The sequence below is a fragment of the Dendrobates tinctorius genome, unplaced genomic scaffold, assembly GCF_039654945.1.
Source record: "Dendrobates tinctorius isolate UK_male_01 unplaced genomic scaffold, ASM3965494v1 ptg000155l, whole genome shotgun sequence".
Classification (NCBI taxonomy): domain Eukaryota; kingdom Metazoa; phylum Chordata; class Amphibia; order Anura; family Dendrobatidae; genus Dendrobates; species Dendrobates tinctorius.
Window position 1 is genome coordinate 1,755,595 of NW_027361822.1, and position 20,154 is coordinate 1,775,748.

General features: G+C 48.5%; 1 protein-coding gene across 1 annotated transcript in view; it reads left to right on the top strand.

Moving 5' to 3' along the window:
* Window positions 1-20,154, top strand: part of LOC141050950 (uncharacterized) — a 49,534-nt gene that overhangs the window by 18,004 nt on the left and 11,376 nt on the right. Inside the window, exons 3-7 of the mRNA XM_073547673.1 lie at window positions 10,820-10,969; window positions 11,099-11,278; window positions 11,361-11,484; window positions 11,562-11,659; window positions 19,985-20,134. Coding sequence (XP_073403774.1) covers window positions 10,892-10,969; window positions 11,099-11,278; window positions 11,361-11,484; window positions 11,562-11,659; window positions 19,985-20,134 — 630 coding nt within the window. The 5' untranslated portion in view covers window positions 10,820-10,891. The remainder of the gene's footprint in view (window positions 1-10,819; window positions 10,970-11,098; window positions 11,279-11,360; window positions 11,485-11,561; window positions 11,660-19,984; window positions 20,135-20,154) is intronic.

Genomic DNA, 20,154 nt, shown 5'->3' on the forward strand with positions numbered 1-20,154 from the left:
TGAATTGAGCAGTGCTCCTGGGACCTTTCAGAGAATTATGGAATGTTGTCTGGGACATATGAACTTTGAGACTGTGCTATTGTACTTGGATCATGTGATTGTATATTCCAGGACCTATGAAGAACATCTGCAACACCTGGCAGAGGTCTTGGAGGCGTTGTCCAACTTCGGCTTAAAGGTAAAACCATCTAAGTGTCATCTAAAGCCCAAAGTGCAGTATTTAGGCCATGTTGTGAGTTCATAAGGAGTAGCACCAGACCCAGACAAAGTGACTGTCATCAGAGACTGGCAGCTACCCACCAACATCCATGAGGTCAGACAATTCCTAGGCCTAGTGGGGTACTACAGATGCTTTATCAAAGACTTTACTAAATTGGCAGCCCCTCTTCAAGATCTCCTAGTTGGCCAACCCAAAAAGGCCAGAGGCAAGAGTCCCCTGATTGAGTGGAATGCTAGGTTGGATGAGTCATTCAACAGCCCTAAGCAAGCACTTACTGGGGAAGAGATCTTAGCGTATCTAGACTATGATCAGCCGTTTATCCTGCACACCGATGCCAGCAATGTTGGGTTAGGAGCAGTCCTATCTCAAGTGCAGTAGGGTAAGGAGAAAGTCATTGCTTATGCCAGTCGGAAGCTTTGTCCTACTGAGAGGAACTCTACCAACTATAGCACCTTCAAGCTAGAATTCTTGGCAATCGTTTGGGCAGCGACCGAGAGGTTCAACCACTATTTTGCCTCATCTATATTTACAATCTATACGGACAACAATCCGTTAACCCATCTGGAGACGGCCAGGCTCGGCGCCTTGGAACAAAGATGGATGGCTCGGTTGTCCAATTATGAGTTCGTCATTAAGTACCGAGCTGGCACTAAAAACGCCAATGCCGATGCTTTGTCCCGTATGCCAAATGCTCCTGATCCAGCAGAAGATCTAGAAGACCTGGAAGAAGTAGAGATGCCAGCATTCCACCGCCATGGTGTCTCCCAAGACTCTAACCACGTGACAGGGAGAAGTCTTGCCGTTCACAAAGTTTGCCTTAAACCACTACCTCACCATGGTTGGGCAGAGACGCAGAGCAGTGACCCGGCTATATGTATGGTCAAAGAACTCCTTGGAGAAGCAGATTCATCTCCAGCTCCTGATGCGCCTGCAGATGTCCAACAGTTGAAAAAGAGAAAGAAGCTGCTCCTTTATGAAGGCAAATTGATCCGAAAAGCTATTAACCCACGTACGCATGAACTGGTATGGCAGATAATGGTCCCCAGAAAAGATGTGCCTATGGATTTGGAAGCTTACCAGAATCAAGCGGGACACTGTGGTTGGAAAAAGCTGGAAGTAGTCATCCACGACCGCTTCTTCTGGACAGGTGTTAGCACCGCACACGGTAAGGCGGAATTTCCCTGGAGTGGACCCTCTGGACCGTGGCACCGAGGGGCCCCGGACGAGCAACCAGGTGTGACCGACCCCTATACAGGGATCGTTTGGCGCAAGACCAGAGAATCGAATGCCACGGCAGCCGGAACCAAGAGGGGCGGCTCGGACTGGATCACAGGGCTCGAGCAGGCACGGACACAGGACTGGAGCAGGTACGGACACAGGACTTGAGCAGGCACGGACACAGGACTTGGAGCAGGTACGGACACAGGACTTGGAGCAGGTACGGACACAGGACTTGGAGCAGGTACGGACACAGGACTTGGAGCAGGTACGGACACAGGACTTGCGCAGGCACGGACACAGGACTTGCGCAGGCACGGACACAGGAGTTGGACAGGCACGGACACAGGACTGGAGCAGGTACGGACACAGGACTTGGAGCTGGCACGGACACAGGACTTGAGCAGGCACGGACACAGGACTAGGAGCAGGGCTGGAAGCAAACACAGATATTAGGCAGGGAGCCTGATTCCAGGCGAGAACACAGGGCCTGAGGTACTGTAAGAAACAACCACGGTCAGGCGCCTCCACTAGGGGAGGGCGGCCTGATATGGCTGCCGCTGTGCCCTCATTGGTCCAGTGGTGCAATCGGGGCAGGGCACCGCCAGAGACCAGCTTAGCTGTGGAGGGCCGGCCGCGACCTGCAGCGCATGCGCGAGACCCGCGGTGACGTCACCAGCTGCGGGCCGGAGGAAGAGAGAGGCCGACGCCGGGGCTGGAGGGAGCAAGGCTGCTGGAGGGAGCGCGGCTGCCGGGCGAGGTAAGTATAGCTGCGCGCACGGGGGCGCAGGGCTGGGAGCGTGACAGGGGGATCGGGGGCCGTGATGGTAGGACCAGGGGCCGTGACAGTACCCTCCCCCTTAAGCCGCCCCCTGCTGCGGTTGGCAAAAAAATTCCTGAGAATGTGGGGGGCGTTGATGTTCTCCCGGGGCTCCCAGGATCTCTCCTCAGGACCAAACCCCTCCCAGTCAACAAGGAAAAAGGTCCTCCCTCTAACTCTCCTCATGGCGAGAATATCCCTTACCTCGAAAGTATCATCCGAGCCCACCGGCTGAGGGGCTGGAGTAGGTGAAGGATGGAATTGATTCAGGACCACAGGTTTCAGGAGAGAGACGTGGAAGGTGTTCGGGATAGGGAGCGAAGCAGGCAACCTCAACTTGTAGGCGACTTCGTTGACTCGATCCAGGATCTCAAAAGGACCTATGTACCGGGGGCCCAGCTTGTAAAAGGGTAGTTTTAGTCGGATGTACTTGGATGAAAGCCAGACCTTATCCCCAATGTGAAACGGTGGAGGATCCAGCCTCCTCTTGTCTGCGTGGTTCTTCATTCGCTCACTGGCCCTTTTGAGAGCGGAGTTGGTCTCAGACCAGATTTCAGAGAATTCCTGGAACAAGGAGTTGGCTGCCGGTACTTCGGAGGTTGGAGCGACAGGAAGAGGTATGTTAGGATGTTTGCCGAATACCACAAAAAAGGGCAATTTAGTAGAGGGTTCGCCGGCATGGTTGTTGTAGGCGAATTCCGCCCAAGGAAGCAGATCAACCCAATTATCCTGGTGGCCGTTGGAAAAATGCCGAAGGTATGCAGTCAGGATCTGGTTAGTTCGTTCCGCTTGCCCATTGGTCTGTGGATGATAGGCAGATGAAAAATCCAAGGAAATATCCAGAAGTTTGCAAAGTGCTCTCCAAAATTTAGCCGTAAATTGTACCCCACGATCAGAGACAATTCGTTCAGGTAGACCATGTAGTCTGAAAATCTGATGGACGAAGATCTTGGCTAATCCGGGTGCGGAAGGAAGGCCGCTTAACGGAATGAAATGCGCCATTTTAGAAAAGCGGTCCACTACCACAAGAATCACCGTACAGCCAGACGAGCGGGGCAGATTCGTGATAAAGTCCATGGCAATACTCTCCCAAGGCGACTTCGGTATCGGCAAGGGAAGCAGCAGGCCAAATGGAGGACGACGGGGTGTCTTATTCCTAGCACAGGAGGAACAGGAGGCGACGAAGTCTGCCACATCTTGACGAAGAGTGGGCCACCAATAATACCGCGTTATGAGAGCCAGGGTCTTCCCAATTCCGGCATGACCAGCCAGTTTGGAGGAATGCCCCCACAGAAGAACTCTCCTCTTGACGTCCTCTGGTACGAGAGTCTTGCCCGGAGGTGGAGAAAGCAGAGACAACGGAGCCACTGTGATTATCCTCGTAGGCTCGATAACATGGGAAGGCTCCTCCCCAGATTCAGTTGGTTGAAAGACTCTGGATAGAGCATCGGCTTTAGCGTTCTTGTCTCCAGGGCGGAAGTGCAGCTCGAAATCAAAGCGAGCAAAAACAGGGACCATCTAGCCTGTCGAGGATTGAGTCTCTGGGCGGTCTGGAGGTAGGCTAGATTTTTGTGGTCAGAGTAAACAACAAATGGGTGAACTGCTCCTTCCAGAAGGTGACGCCACTCCTCCAATGCCAATTTCATGGCCAAAAGCTCACGTTCGCCAATCAAATAGTTACACTCAGCAGGCGAGAAGGCTCTGGAGAAGAACCCACAAGGGCGTAGGCGGCCCGAACCGGTCCTCTGGGATAGGACAGCCACGGCGCCAGTCGAGGAAGCGTCCACCTCCAGCACGAAAGGCTTGCTGCTCTCAGGACGGATCAATACGGGAGCCGTGGAAAAAGCTTGTTTTAGCGACTGGAAGGCCTCTTCGGCTTCGGGTGTCCAAGAGTTAGCAGAGATCCCCTTTCGGGTAAGGGCCGAGATCGGCCTGGAGAGTGAGGAAAAGTGCGGAATGAACTGCCGATAGTAGTTGGCGAACCCCAAGAAACGTTGAATGGCTCTTAAGCCAACGGGGCGAGGCCACTTGAGAATGGCGGACAGTTTCTCGGGATCCATCTTTAGCCCGGTATCGGAAATGATGTAGCCCAGAAAAGGCAGTGAGGTCTGCTCGAACAGGCACTTCTCCATCTTGGCATATAGACGATTCTCTCGAAGACGCCGAAGAACAAGGCGGACAGTCCTCCTGTGGGATGGAAGATCTGGGGAGAAGACCAGGATGTCATCCAGGTATACTACGACACAGGAGTACAGGAGATCCCGGAAGATTTCATTGACGAACTCCTGGAACACCGCTGGGGCATTGCACAGACCGAATGGCATCACTAAGTACTCATAATGACCGTCACGGGTGTTAAAGGCGGTCTTCCATTCATCGCCGGCACGGATGCGGATGAGGTTCTATGCCCCCCTGAGGTCCAATTTGGATAAGATGCGTGCCCCTCTGAGACGGTCAAACAACTCCGGGATAAGAGGGAGTGGGTACCGGTTTTTGATAGTCATGTTGTTCAATCCTCTATAATCGATACATGGGTGCAGCGAACCGTCTTTCTTTTTAACGAAGAAGAACCCGGCGCCGGCAGGAGATGAAGACTTCCGAATGAATCCTTTGGCGAGGTTCTCCGTGACGTATTTGGACATGGCTGCGGATTCTGCAGGGGACAGCGGGTAGATCCTGCCCCTGGGAGGAGTAGAACCTGGGATTAGCTCAATCGGGCAGTCGAAGGACCGATGCGGTGGGAGGACCTCCGACTCCTTCTTGTCGAAAACGTCTGCATAAGCCCAATAGGCTGAAGGAAGCCCAGAGAGATCCTGAGGTGGCCAGACGGGAACCACTGGATGAATGGGGTTCAGACAGCGACCATGACACGGGTCTCCCCAGCGCAAGACCTCCCCGGTCGACCAGTTGAGTACCGGCTGGTGTGTCCGTAACCACGGGAGACCGAGTAGAATGGCATGAGACAAGTCGGGCAACACGTAGAAGGCTACTTTTTCACGGTGGAGGGCGCCGACTTGCAAGATTACCTCTTCTGTGACCGCGGTGATGGATTCCAATAGCGGTCGGCCATCAACAGAAGCGATAATCCGGGGGTTCTTCAGGGTGACCACGGGAATACGATATTTGTCCACAACTTCACGCTGGATGAAGTTGCCTGCTGAGCCCGAATCCACATAGGCCACCTCGGACCCACGCCTCTCCCCTGAAAGTAGAAGAACAGAAAGTGTGAGGGCCTGAGAGGAATCATAATCACCTAGGAAGGCCTCTCTTACCTGTCCTAGGTGGAAGAGTTTCCCGGTCTCTCAGGACAAGAGCGGATGAAGTGGGATGCCCCTCCACAATAAAGACAAAGACCTTGCTCCCGTCTCTCCCTCTGACGTCTCTCAGCCATCCGGACCCGATCCACCTGCATGGGCTCAGGGGGCGGAGTATGTACAGGACCAGGCGGGCGTGGATTAAAGGACCGGTTAGCGATCGGGGCAGGCCTAATGGGCCTCCTATCCCTCGCTGTTTCTCGGGCGCGCTCCTGGAACCGGAGGTCTATTCGAGTGGCCAGGGAGATGAGGTCCTCGAGGGTGGTGGGAGTATCCCGCCCCACCAACTCATCCTTAATTCTGCCCGACAACCCACGCCAAAAGGCCCCGACCAATGCCGCGTTATTCCAACCCAATTCGGAGGACATGGTGCGGAACCGAATGGCGTATTGACCAACTGTCAGGGTGCCCTGGTGGAGGTTGAAAAGTGATTCAGTAAGCGAGGCTACCCGTCCAGGCTCATCGAACCCCTTACGAAAGGTGTCCAAGAAAACCGGGATGTTAGAGACTATAGGATCGTCCCTCTCCCAGAGCAGATTTAACCAAGATAAGGCCTCTCCCTCCAGATGGGACATGATAAAGGCCACCTTGGCCCTATCGGAGGGATACTGATGAGGTTGAAGCTCAAAATGCAAGCCACACTGGTTTAGGAACCCTCTATACTGTTTGGGGTCCCCACCGTATCGGGGTGGTTTGGCAAGGCGAGGAGAGGGAAACGGAGCGGGACTGGGGATGGCGGCCGAGGCCGCGGACTGGAGATCTCCCAGACGGCTATCTACCGAGGCCATATACGACAAAATATGGGACTGAGCGTCCCGCTGCTGGCTCAACTCCTGCTGGAGGCCGGCCAGCTGAGCGGCATTCCCCGGATCGGCCGCCTGAAGATCGGACAGGCGGGACTCCATGGCCTTCATGACCGACATGATGCGCCCCTGGTTCTCCCGTAAAAAGAGGAGCTCCTTTTGACCGGGAGCGGAAACACCGGCGGGATCCATGGCCTGACCGTACTGTTAGCACCGCACACGGTAAGGCGGAATTTCCCTGGAGTGGACCCTCTGGACCGTGGCACCGAGGGGCCCCAGACGAGCAACCAGGTGTGACCGACCCCTATACAGGGATCGTTTGGTGCAAGACCAGAGACTCGAATGCCACGGCAGCCGGAACCAAGAGGGGCGGCTCGGACTGGATCACAGGGCTCGAGCAGGCACGGACACAGGACTTGAAAGGGCACGTACACAGGACTGGAGCAGGTACGGACACAGGACTTGGAGCAGGTACGGACACAGGACTTGGAGCAGGTACGGACACAGGACTTGGAGCAGGTACGGACACAGGACTTGGAGCAGGTACGGACACAGGACTTGGAGCAGGTACGGACACAGGACTTGGAGCAGGTACGGACACAGGACTTGGAGCAGGTACGGACACAGGACTTGGAGCAGGTACGGACACAGGACTTGGAGCAGGTACGGACACAGGACTTGGAGCAGGTACGGACACAGGACTTGGAGCAGGTACGGACACAGGACTTGGAGCAGGTACGGACACAGGACTTGGAGCAGGTACGGACACAGGACTTGGAGCAGGTACGGACACAGGACTTGGAGCAGGCACGGACACAGGACTTGGAGCAGGCACGGACACAGGACTTGGAGCAGGCACGGACACAGGACTTGGAGCTGGCACGGACACAGGACTTGGAGCTGGCACGGACACAGGACTTGGAGCAGGCACGGACACAGGACTAGGAGCAGGGCTGGAAGCAAACAGAGATTAGGCAGGGAGCCTGATTCCAGGCGAGAACACAGGGCCTGAGGTACTGTAAGAAACAACCACGGTCAGGCGCCTCCACTAGGGGAGGGCGGCCTGATATGGCTGCCGCTGTGCCCTCATTGGTCCAGCAGGGGCAGGGCACCGCCGGAGACCAGCTTAGCTGTGGAGGGCCGGCCGCGACCTACAGCGCATGCGCGAGACCCGCGGTGACGTCACCAGCCGCGGGCCGGAGGAAGAGAGAGGCCGACGCCGGGGCTGGAGGGAGCGAGGCTGCTGGAGGGAGCGCGGCTGCCGGGCGAGGTAAGTATAGCTGCGCGCACGGGGGCGCAGGGCTGGGAGCGTGACAGGGGGATCGGGGGCCGTGATGGTAGGACCGGGGGCCGTGACAACAGGTATGAGATGGTCTATTGAACAGTGGTGTAGGGAATGCGGCCCATGTAATCTCAGAAGAAAGAATTCTGCCAATCAAAGGGCCCCCTTGAAGCCCATCATCACTAAACAACCTTTGGAACTGGTGGCCCTAGACCACGTGCAACTAACCCCAAGCCGATCAGGGTATACCTATGCCTTAACAATAGTGTATCACTATTCCCGTTTCCTAGTGGTCATTCTGGTGAAAGACCAAACAGCAAGAACAGCTGCAAAGGCGTTCCAAGAATATTTCTGCAGACCCCATGGCTACCCAGATCAAGTGTTGACAGACAGCGGACCAGCCTTCGAAGCAGAGGTCTTCCAAGAATTTAGCTCCCTTTATGGATGTAAAAAGATCAGAACTACACCATACCATCCACAAGGCAATGGTCTTTGCGAAAAACTAAATCATCTGGTGACCAATGTATTGCAGATCCTACCACTGGAAGAAAGAAACCAATTGCCTGAGAAATTACCTGATTTGATTGAAATGTACAACCATATCCCAACCAGCGCAACAGGATATGCCCCAGCTTACATGATGCGTGCACGTCCAGGTAAACTCCCCATCGACCTGGAAATGGGAGTCCTAACTCCTGAAACCATATCCAGCCAATTGGACACGGATTGGAATACGGAAAGACAACTGCAGTATCAGAAAGTTCAACAATGTGTAGAGGAAAGTCTTGCACAAGCTAGGCAAAAACAGGAAAGGAACTTTAGTAGGCATGCTGTGGCAACCCCCTTACCAACAGGTGAACAAGTGCTGAAGAAAAAGAGAAGAAACCACAAGTTAGATGACCAATGGGTGGCTCAGCCTTACACTATTCAACCATCTAGTCATGACAACAGCAAAGTGAGTACTATCTCCAAAGACGGCGGAAAAACATGTACTACCGTATCCAGAGACAATCTGAAAGTTTGTCCAGCAGAACTGCGTGAAATAGTTGAGACTAAGGAAGATTCTCAGCTAAAAGAAAAGACTGATACGAAGATTCGCACTGTTCTTTGTGAATTCCCTAGTTCTTGGCCACAAGTTAACAACGCAGTGGTAGTTCCAGTGATGGTGTTCCCACAAAGGTCTTTTCCAGAATCACCAAATTGTTCTGGAAGCAAAGAGTCGCTAATGCCAACCACTAACGCTGTGCATGAGGAAGAATCAGAAAACTTGCCCACAGTCAACAAGCAACCTGTTGTACCCATGGTAGGTTCAAAGATTCGTAGGAAGTCGTCTAGTATTCCTATCTTGTGCAGATCACAGCATAGCACACAGGGCCAAACCCCTTTTCGCTATAGAAATGATTTGTAAAATAGTCTAAGATTAATAATTTAGTTTTGAGTTGTACTTACATTGAACTTTACCTTAGGTAACTTTACTGAAAAAGAAATTGTGCCCACATGGACTAATGTGAAATTTCAGTAGTAATTATGCCTTTTTCCACTACAAGAAATCTTGTAAAGACTCTTAAACTTGAGAAGAAAAACTGTTCATCGTGCCTTGGCAGGAATCCATCTAAAACAGCCAGTGCAGTGAATTTTCTATTATGGTCTGTGTGCCCTGCAGCTGCACTCAGGGACGATACAAACAATCAGAAGTGGTTTTGGGCTGTAATCCACGACCCAACTCAGTTACTGGGACTGTTTACTTATACTAAGGTTAACTGTTATGTCATTTATTATATGCTTATGTTCCTTGTGTAGCCCGAGGACGTGCTACCTTTAGGGGGGAATGTGGCGCCCTACGTCTTTACCGCTACAAAAGGGTTAAATATGTACTGTTTTGTGAGCAATGAGAGTTATGCTTTCTCTGCTAGAGACCACAACACACACACAATTTGCCTCACTCCCTCACTTGTCTGAAGCTGAGAGCTTTGCAGACATACCCTAACTGGGAGGGGGCGAGTTGTTCTCAGGGTGAGCAAGAAGGAGGAAGTATGTCTTGGAGGCCATGTTTAGACATGTGGTCGATCCAGGAGTAAAAGCTAAGAAGCATCAGGGAATCAGCCCCTAGACCATCCATGCTTTCAGAGCAGGGTGGTAAGCTGAGAGACTGTGTGAGTTTATACAACCAACAGTGCAGTGTTTTCCCTGAGATTGCAGCAGCAAACTAGGATCAATGAGGATTGTACAAGAAGGAATGTGAACATCACAAAGGATCCAAGCTGCATGTTGCCAGCGGAGAAATGCACAGTGAGTAGACGCTATACTGGAAGTTCCAAGCTCTGGAAAGCCTTGGTCCCTGAAAGGATTAGAATAGCAAGAAGCTTACACTTAGTCACGGCAGAGGAAGGATAACTCCCATTCTGCAGAGCAGACTAACCTGGTGAGAGTTGTATTATCTCCTCTGAACTGCACCTGAACTACAGTAAATGATAAAGTGACTTTCCTTGTCTCGTGCTTTATTACTCCGTGCCTTCTATTTGCATCACAATCTCTGGGGGGTCTGCCCTGGTTGGAGAGGGTTTAACATCTGCACTGCCATCACCATCTACTCCCCCAGGGATCATCTGCAGTGCCGGCTAGACTACAGTCGAACACTCCAACTAGCATCATGAATCACTACATAAACTTTATCCCCATCCAATTCTACCCCTTTTACATGACCGCCTGGGGCCACGGACCGGGTCACCGCCACTGTGACATCTCCCATTGAAGTTAACGGGCTCGGTACCGAGTATCCCACGGCCCCTCTGGCGCGTCAAAGACAGGAAAGGGAGGTTTGGATTATTGAGGATATTAGTTTTAAGTCGTTAGCAAAACAGAGCGCACGGATAGGGTGGTAGACTGAGATTTAGGAGGAGATGTAGAGTGGTGCTGAACCATGCAGAGGTTTGTGAGTGAGAGTGATAAGTTTATATTGAACTCTGTAGCTGATGGGCAACCAGTGCAGTGATTGACTCAGGGTAGAGGCATCTGTATGTGACTATAATTGGCTTGTGTGTTATACCGGGGGCAGGAAGGGGCCATGACTGAATGTAGTGATCATGTGAAGCCGGTAACAGCTACGGAGATTTTTTACATGGGATCTTTATGATGTTACATCGTCATCTTCTCCCCATTCAGGTCCCTACAAAATCAGATCCTCTCAGTGGAGATCTGCTATATAAGAGAATTCTCCTGAGTGACCCTACAAGGATGGATAGGGAGAGGGACAAGCTGGTGGAGAGGATATTACACCTCACTCTAGAGATACTCTTCCGGCTTATTGGAGAGGTGAGAGATTCTGATGATGTCACATTACATCATTCTTATCTATGGGAATAACAGATGGACAAAACTGGAGAGGTGAGGACTCTGGAAATGTCTGTAGTGAGATTTATTAATGTGTCTCTTCATAACCAGGATTACACAGTAGTGAAGAAGACCTCTAGTGAGTGCTGTCAGACCCTTGTGTCTGAGGGATGTGAAAGACTCCTGAGCCCATTCATGGGGCCTCCACCTCACCCCCTGATACATGAGGACATCAATGACCAGAAGATCCTAGAACTTACCTACAAGATGACTGAGCTGCTGACTGGAGAGGTGACACTGTTGGGAATTTTGGGACATTATACAGTAAGGCTATGAAGGGATCGGGAGATGACGGTATCATTATGTGTGTCAGGTTCCTATAAGGTGTCAGGATGTCACTGTCTATTTTTCCATGGAGGAGTGTGAGTATTTAGACTTGCACAAGGATCTGTACAAGGACATCATGATGGAGGTTCCCCAGCCCCTCACATCACCAGGTAATAGGACTAAACACACACTCCTTATAATTATCTGTATGTAAAGAATTAATTCAGTCCCTATATGTTTCCTCCAGTTCCATCCAGTAAGAGGACAACACCAGAGAGATGTCCCCATCCTCTTCTTCCAGAGGACTGTAAACAAGAAGATCCCAATGTTCTTCAGGATCATGAGGTAGATGGAGAGAAGGTGTCATGAGATCTCCTCTATGATGTGTAGACGGCTGTGAAAGTCTTGTGTTCAGTCTTGTTTTATCCCCCAGTGAATTACCAATTTATTAGAGAAACTTTAACCCTTTCATCTGAAAACAAGTAGACACAAGACCGTGTAGTGCAGCACATAATGAAGCGATCAGTTTTCAGAATATGCAGATTGGGTGAACTGAATGATTTCGAACAAGGACACTGGTGCTAGATTAGCCAGGACCAGAATTTCAAAAATTGCCAACTTAATCATTTAGGTATCTGCAGCTGAATACAATGATTGAGTTCATCTAACATATTAGAAAGCAGCCATCATTTCTTAGCACAGATGGGCTATAGCCGCAGACAACCAGTGTTAGTGTCATTACTGACTAAGGGAAACAAAAAGAAATAAAACTTAATTGGACAAAAGAAAAAATGATATCACTGTGCACTGGAAAACATTATTTAGAGGAATCCAGGTTGCTGTTGCATCCTGATGATGGAAGGGTCACAATTTGACACAAGCAATATGAATCTGTGCATCCTTCGTGTCAGATGTCAAACTTACATACTGGTGGAGGGGATGTGATGGTGTGGGGAATGTGGGACTTATCCTGCGTCTTCTGATACCGGTGGATGGATGTTTGGACACCAGAGAGTACCTAAGCATTCTTACAGACCGAGTTCATCCCTTCACAGCAGTTCTTTATTGTTTGATAGAAGGACAATGACCTATGCCATAAGGGTCATGTAGTCATGGAATTTTTCCAGTGTAAGGGTCACATGGGCTGGGGGGTCTTATTATGATCTTAGTCACCAATGAAACAAGTTCAGATGACACGGGAACCCCAGATGTAACATATCGATAAGGAAGGATTCAGTCCACAATATGAAAATAAACAGAATTTTACTGATTGATGTATCATATATAAAGAATAGCAGGTACATGACTTGTCATTCAAATGTTCTGTTTCCAACAAAGGGACATACTGTATTTAAATTTTATATAGTGGCATTTTTTCCCTCCATCTTTTTGACTCTTTTTCCGTTCTGTCCACTCCCAGTGTACAATACATGCCCCGGTTTGGCTATCTAGACTTTTCTAAACTCCCAAGTCCATGTTGCACGTAGCATTTGTCTTTGCAATGTCAGGGTCCATAAAAACTGACAGCTACCTTTCTGTTCTCCAGGCTCAGTACCGCTGGGGTTGATTTTCCTTCTTTCCTACTGAATCAGTGATCTGGTGCCAAGTCTTACCAACTGTACTCCAGTGTCACAGCCACGTATCAGTATTGGGATCAGTTTAGAAATACGCTGCCCTCATCCTTCCTTATCACACACCCTAGTCCAGCCTTCTCATTGCTTTTCAGTCTCTGACTGTTCTCTTCCACTCTAAATTTCCATCTAAATTCTAAAAACAAAGTGAACAAAGATTTCCACAACACAATCCAGCACTTCCTTTAAAATATTACAAAAAATCTTCTCTTTCTTTCTTTTCCAATTTAATTGACATACAGACAGACACCAATGTGGGGTAGGAGAAAGCCTACCTGTTTTTAACTTTACAAGTAGGGATGAGCAAACCCAAACTGTAAAGTTTGAGGTTCGTACTTGACACCTATGGTCTGGTACTAAACTATGAACACAAACTTTTTACCAGAGGTCCGTTTTAATATTCGGGTTTGGTGCCGAATAAAGTTTGTTGAAAAGCTGCAGCTCAACCGATCAACAAAGTTTTAGACTGGGCACTTCTGGAGCCATCACAGCCATAAGCCACTTTTTTACTCGGCACCCCTGTCTTTGAGAGTACTGTGTGTAAAAACAAATTGTTCTACTCTGCACCCGTGTCTGTGGGAGTAGTATGCCTTTTAGCCACTTTTTTTTAAATCTGCGCCTGAGTTTGTGGGAGTACTCTGTGTAAAAAAAACAAATTTTTCTTCTCTGCACCAATGTCTGTGGGAGAACTGCATAAAAAAAATTATACTCTGCACACTTCTCTATGGGAGTACTCTGCAAAAAAAACCTTTGTGGTGGTACTCAACAAAAAAGACTCTGTGGTGTAATCTGCAAAACGGCCTTGTTGGGAGTTATTCTGAAAACATCCTGTGTGAGTAAACTCTGCAAAACACCCTCATTATGTTTTTTATTTTATGTTAATTTGGGGAGGCCCCAAAACATTGGGAATGGCAAATAGAACTACCAAACTGCGATGGAGTCTTAACAATGGCTGGATGCGGCTGGTATGATTCTCCCTTCAGTCAAAGGTACAGACACATCCTGTGTGATCCATGCCTGGTTCATTTTAATGAATGTGAGCTTGCCCAGACGTGTTCCATCTGTGACGCTATATTAGGATCTCTGTCTGTATTGGATTACATTGGGTCACTTCCTTCCTGTCATCGCTCACTGCTGTTACTGTACAGTCTCCTGTTATGATTGAGTCACCGTAGGAGGTAGACACAAAAATAGAAGCTACGTCCAGAAAACCAGAGAAGTTGGCAACTATCAGATTGCAGACCCATGAACCTATCAACACAACTAGCAGTAGCCGTGGGGGGTTCCTACGATGCCCTAGACCCCTCGATCACAGCTGGAGCGCTAAATAGCCTAAAGACAGAAAAGGAAATCTAAACTGCCCCAGAGCAGACCCCAAAGTAAAAGGCAGCCCCCAACATATAATGACGGTGAAGCAAGATGAAAAAACACTCACACAGATAGAAAGATAGGCTGAGCAAACGATGGGGCCCAAGCTAACTAAACAGAACAGGAAAGGAAGGTTGCTGTCTGTAATCTGCCAAAACCCTATCAAAGACATAAGCCAACAAGCTGATATGAAAAAGACCCTGAAGCAGCTAGGCTTCAAAAACTAAATCAGCACTCAGGTATTTTCAGAAGACAGAGCTAAAGGAATTCAGCACACCCCAGCAGGGAATGGCAGAAATCCAGAAAAACAAAGAAAAACAAAGTCTAAGCACAAATGCAAAAAGCCGAGCAGAAAACTTAGCTTTAGAGGAGCAGGAATTCAGACTGGTCTCCAAGGATCCCACAGAGAAATCACCCGCAGGGCAGAAGGGCGTCGGCAGCCTTATATCCAGTCAGTAACTCCACTCAACCAGTCATCATCATCAGACTCAGGTGTTTGATAATCAGGCTCACTACCTTTCTTTACCAGAAGAGGGAGTTCCTCGGGCCTCAGTAGTGAAGGGGAAAATGAACTCACAACAGTACCTCCCCCTTGAGGAGGGGTCACCGAACCCTCAACCACGCCACCAGGGCAATCAGGGTGAGCCCGATGAAAGGCACGCACCAATCTTTTGGCATGAATATCAGAGGCAGAGACCCAGGAATTATCCTCCTGACCATAACCCTTCCACTTAACCAAATACTGGAGTCTCCATCTAGCCAGACGGGAATCCAGTACTTTCTCTACCTCATATTCCATGTTACCTTCAACCAATACAGGGTCTGGAGGTGCCACCCCCGGAACAACAGGTTCAACAAACCTCTTCAACAAAGATTTATGGAACACATTATGGATTTTAAATGTGACAGGAAGAGCCAAACGAAAAGAGACCGGATTAATAATCTCCAAAATCTTGTAAGGTCCAATAAATCTAGGCTTAAACTTAGGAGAAGCCACCTTCATAGCAATATTTTTTGATGATAACCACACCATATCACCAACCTTAAACTGGGGACCAATGGTCCTATGTCGGTTGGAAAACTGCTGGGCCTTTTCCTGGGAGAGAGATAACTTATCCACCACTTGGTCCCAGATCTGGTGCATTCTCTCCACCACAGTGTCAACACCTGGGCAGGCAGAGGGCTCCACCTGCCCTGAAGAAAATCGAGGATGAAACCCAAAGTTACAAAAAAAAGGTGACATCAAAGTGGCAGAACTAGCTCTATTATTTAAAGCAAATTCGGCCAAGGGCAAAAATGAAACCCAATCATCCTGATCAGCAGAAATAAAACATCTCAAATATGACTCCAAGGTCTGGTTTGTTCTCTCCGTCTGCCCATTGGTCTGAGGGTGAAAAGCAGAGAAGGACAACTGAATTCCCAGCTTGGAACAGAAAGTTCTCCAAAATCTAGACACAAACTGGACTCCTCTGTCAGATACAATGTTCTCAGGAATCCCGTGCAAGCGAACCACCTGTTGTAAAAACAGGGGCACCAACTCAGAGGAAGACGGCAACTTAGGGAGTGGTACAAGATGAACCATCTTAGAGAACCTATCACAAATCACCCACATAACAGTCATCCTTTGAGAGACAGGCATATCAGAGATGAAATCCATTGAAATATGGGTCCATGGCCTCTTGGGGACAGGCAAAGGCATCAACAACCCACTAGAGCGAGAACACGATTTAGACCGGGAGCACGTCCCACAGGACTGCACAAAATTCCTGACATCACGAGACAAGGAGGGCCACCAAAAAGACCGACTCACCAGATCTCTAGTACCAAAAATACCTGGATGACCAGCCAAAGCAGAGCAATGAACTTCAGACATCACTCTCTTCTTCCACTGGTCAGGAACATACAACTTTCCACTGGGACAACGCTCAGGTTTGTCCTCCTGGAACTCTTCCAGAGCACGTCTCAAATCGGGCGAGATGGCAGAAAGAACTACACCTTCGCCTAAGATGGTAGGCTTGGTCACCACAGGAGAATCAGCAAAGAAGCTCCTAGAGAGGGCGTCTGCCTTGACATTCTTAGTTCCAGGAAGAAAAGAAACCACAAAATCAAAACGTGTGAAAAACAAGGCCCACCTAGCCTGTCTAGGATTCAAGCGTTTGGCCGACTCCAGGTAAATCAAATTCTTGTGGTCAGTAAGCTCCTGAAAGGAAGAAACAGCCTCCGGAGACAAATTCAGCACATCAGCACCCTTCTTAGTCAAATCAGTCAATGGTTTGGCAATACCAGAAAAATTAGCTATAAATTTACGATAAAAATTAGCAAAACCCAAAAACTTCTGGAGGGTCTTCAAAGAAGTGGGCTGAACCAAATCATAAATGGCCTGTACCTTGGCCGGGTCCATTTCAATAGTTGACGGAGACAAAATAAATCCCAAAAATGAAATCCTCTGTACCCCAAAAAGGCATTTCGATCCCTTGACATACAGGGAATTTTCCCTCAAAATCCGGAACACAGTCCGAACATGTTCCACATGAGAGTCCCAATCCTTGGAAAAGATCAAAATATCATCCAGATAGATGATCAAAAATTTATCCATAAAGTCTCGGAAAATATCATTCATGAAGCACTGGAAGACAGAAGGGGCATTAGTGAGCCCAAAAGGCATCACCAGGTACTCAAAATGTCCCTCCGGAGTATTAAACGCCGTCTTCCATTCATCCCCATGCTTAATGCGAATAAGATTATACGCCCCCCTGAGGTCAAGCTTGGTAAACCAGTAAGCTCCTTTAACTCTGGAGAATAGATCAAAAATCAGGGGTAACGGATACTGATATTTAACAGTAATTTTGTTGAGGGCACGATAATCAATACAAGGTCTTAATGATCCATCCTTTTTGGCTACAAAAAAAACCCGGCACCTAAGGGTGATGAGGATGGTCTAATATGACCCTTCTCCAACGCCTCCTTAATATAGGATCGCATAGCCTCGTGCTCGGGTACAGATAAATTGAAGAGCCGACCCTTGGGAAATTTACACCCCGGGCTCAGTTCAATTGCACAGTCATAACTCCTATGAGGAGGCAGAGACGCAGACTCATTCTCACTAAATACATCATAAAAGTCCGCCAAATAATCAGGAACATCATGCGACTGAGGAGAGGTGGAAAACACCGGAGCCTCACTAAAGGCACACCGACAACCCCAACTCACCACAGACACAGATTTCCAATCCAAAACTGGATTATGAATTTGTAACCAGGGAAACCCCAGAACAATAGTATCATGCAGATTATGCAACACCAAAAATCTGCAATTTTCTTGATGGTCTGGGGCGACCCGCATTACCACCTGGGTCCAAAACTGAGGTTTATTTTTAGCCAAAGGAGTAGCGTCAATCCCCCTCAAAGGGATAGGCGTCTGCAGAGGTGTCATCGGAAATCCACAACGTTTAGCAAAATCCAAGTCCATTAGGTTTAAGGCTGCTCCCGAATCCACAAAAGCCTTGGCGGAAAATGTGGACAGGGAGCAGATCAGAGTAATAGCCAGAAGAAACTTAGGTTGAACACCACCAACAGAAAACGTGTGTGCAAAGCGTTTCTCTCGTTTAGGACAGACAGAAATAATATGCGAGGCATCTCCACAGAAAAAACACAACTTATTACGCCTTCTGAACTCCTGACGCTGCTCTCTGGAAAAAACTCTAACACATTGCATAGGTTCAGACATTTGTTCAACAGGTGGCAACACCTCTCGTGCAGCTTTGCGTTCGCGCAAACGCCGATCAACCTGAATGGCTAATGACATAGAATCGTCAAGACCAGAGGGAACAGGAAATCCCACCATAGTATCTTTTACGGCTTCTGACAACTCCTTCCGAAAGAGAGCAGCCAAGGCATTATCATTCCAGGTAGTAAGTACTGCCCACTTTCGGAATTTTTGACAGTACAATTCTGCAGAATCACGACCCTGGTTCAATGCCAGCAGGGTCTTTTCAGCCTGATCAATGGCATTAGGTTCGTCATACAACAACCCCAAGGCCTGAAAAAATGCGTTCACATTAGTCAGAATAGGATCATCTGGTTTCAAAGAAAACGCCCAATCCTGGGGATCGCCACGCAGCAAAGAGATGACAATTTTAACCTGCTGCGTGGAGCTCCCTGACGAGTTAGGCTTCAAGGCAAAAAATAATTTACAATTATTTTTGAAATTCAAAAATTTAGACCGATCCCCAAAAAATACATCAGGTGTAGGAATCTTTGGTTCAGCAGCATGTGAATGAGCAAGGTAGGCGGAAATTCCCCGCACTTCCGCAGCGAGCTGCTCCACACGATCAGAAAATTGCTTTATCTCCATTGAGAGAAAAAAAAATTCCCCCTACGGCCTCAGAGATATAGAGGAAAAAATATACACTTTTTTTTTTTTTTTTTTATACAATTCTTTCCTGCTATTGAGTACCCTAGGATCTGCGGTATGGCGGGTGATTCTGTTATGATTGAGTCACCGTAGGAGGCAGACACAAAAATAGAAGCTACGTCCAGAAAACCAGAGAAGTTGGCAACTATCAGATTGCAGACCCCTGAACCTATCAACACAACTAGCAGTAGCCGTGGGGGGTTCCTACGATGCCCTAGACCCCTCGATCACAGCCGGAGCGCTAAATAGCCTAAAGACAGAAAAGGAAATCTAAACTGCCCCAGAGCAGACCCCAAAGTAAAAGGCAGCCCCCAACATATAATCACGGTGAAGCAAGATGAAAAAACACTCACACAGATAGAAAGATAGGCTGAGCAAACGATGGGGCCCAAGCTAACTAAACAGAACAGGAAAGGAAGGTTGCTGTCTGCAATCTGACAAAACCCTATCAAAGACATAAGCCAACAAGCTGATATGAAAAAGACCCTGAAGCAGCTAGGCTTCAAAAACTAAATCAGCACTCAGGTATTTTCAGAAGACAGAGCTAAAGGAATTCAGCACACCCCAGCAGGGAATGGCAGAAATCCAGAAAAACAAAGAAAAACAAAGTCTAAGCACAAATGCAAAAAGCCGAGCAGAAAACTTAGCTTTAGAGGAGCAGGAATTCAGACTGGTCTCCAAGGATCCCACAGAGAAATCACCCGCAGGGCAGAAGGGCGTCGGCAGCCTTATATCCAGTCAGTAACTCCACTCAGCCAGTCATCATCATCAGACTCAGGTGTTTGATAATCAGGCTCACTACCTTTCTTTACCAGAAGAGGGAGTTCCTCGGGCCTCAGTAGTGAAGGGGAAAATGAACTCACAACAGTCTCCATTATGGCCGTCGCCGCTCCATGTTGTCACTATTGGGATATATTCATGTTCTATCATTATCTGTTACTGACTTCCCCGGTTCTACCGTCCCGATCTCTGTGAATGTTCCCTGCAATTTATAAATTTGTCTTGTTATGCTGACATGTATCTGTTAAAATTTAGCTAGCTTTAGATTTTTCTTTTACATTTGTTTTGTGTTCTTGGTGCTGGATTGGAGATATTCTGTGATAAATCTCTTTATGTGACTATAATGGGACTGTGTGTTATACAGGGGGCAGGACGGGGCCATGACTGGATGTAGTGATCATGTGAAGCCGGTAACAGCTGCGGAGATTTCTTGCATGAGATCTTTGTGATGTTACATCGTCTTCTTCTCCTCATTCAGGTCCCTAAAATATCGGATCCTCTCAGTGGAGATCTTCTATATAAGAGAATTCTCCTGAGTGACCCTACAAGGATGAATAGGGACAGGGACAAGATGGCGGAGAGGATATTACACCTCACCCTAGAGATCCTCTTCCGGCTTACTGGAGAGGTGAGAGATTCTGATGAAGT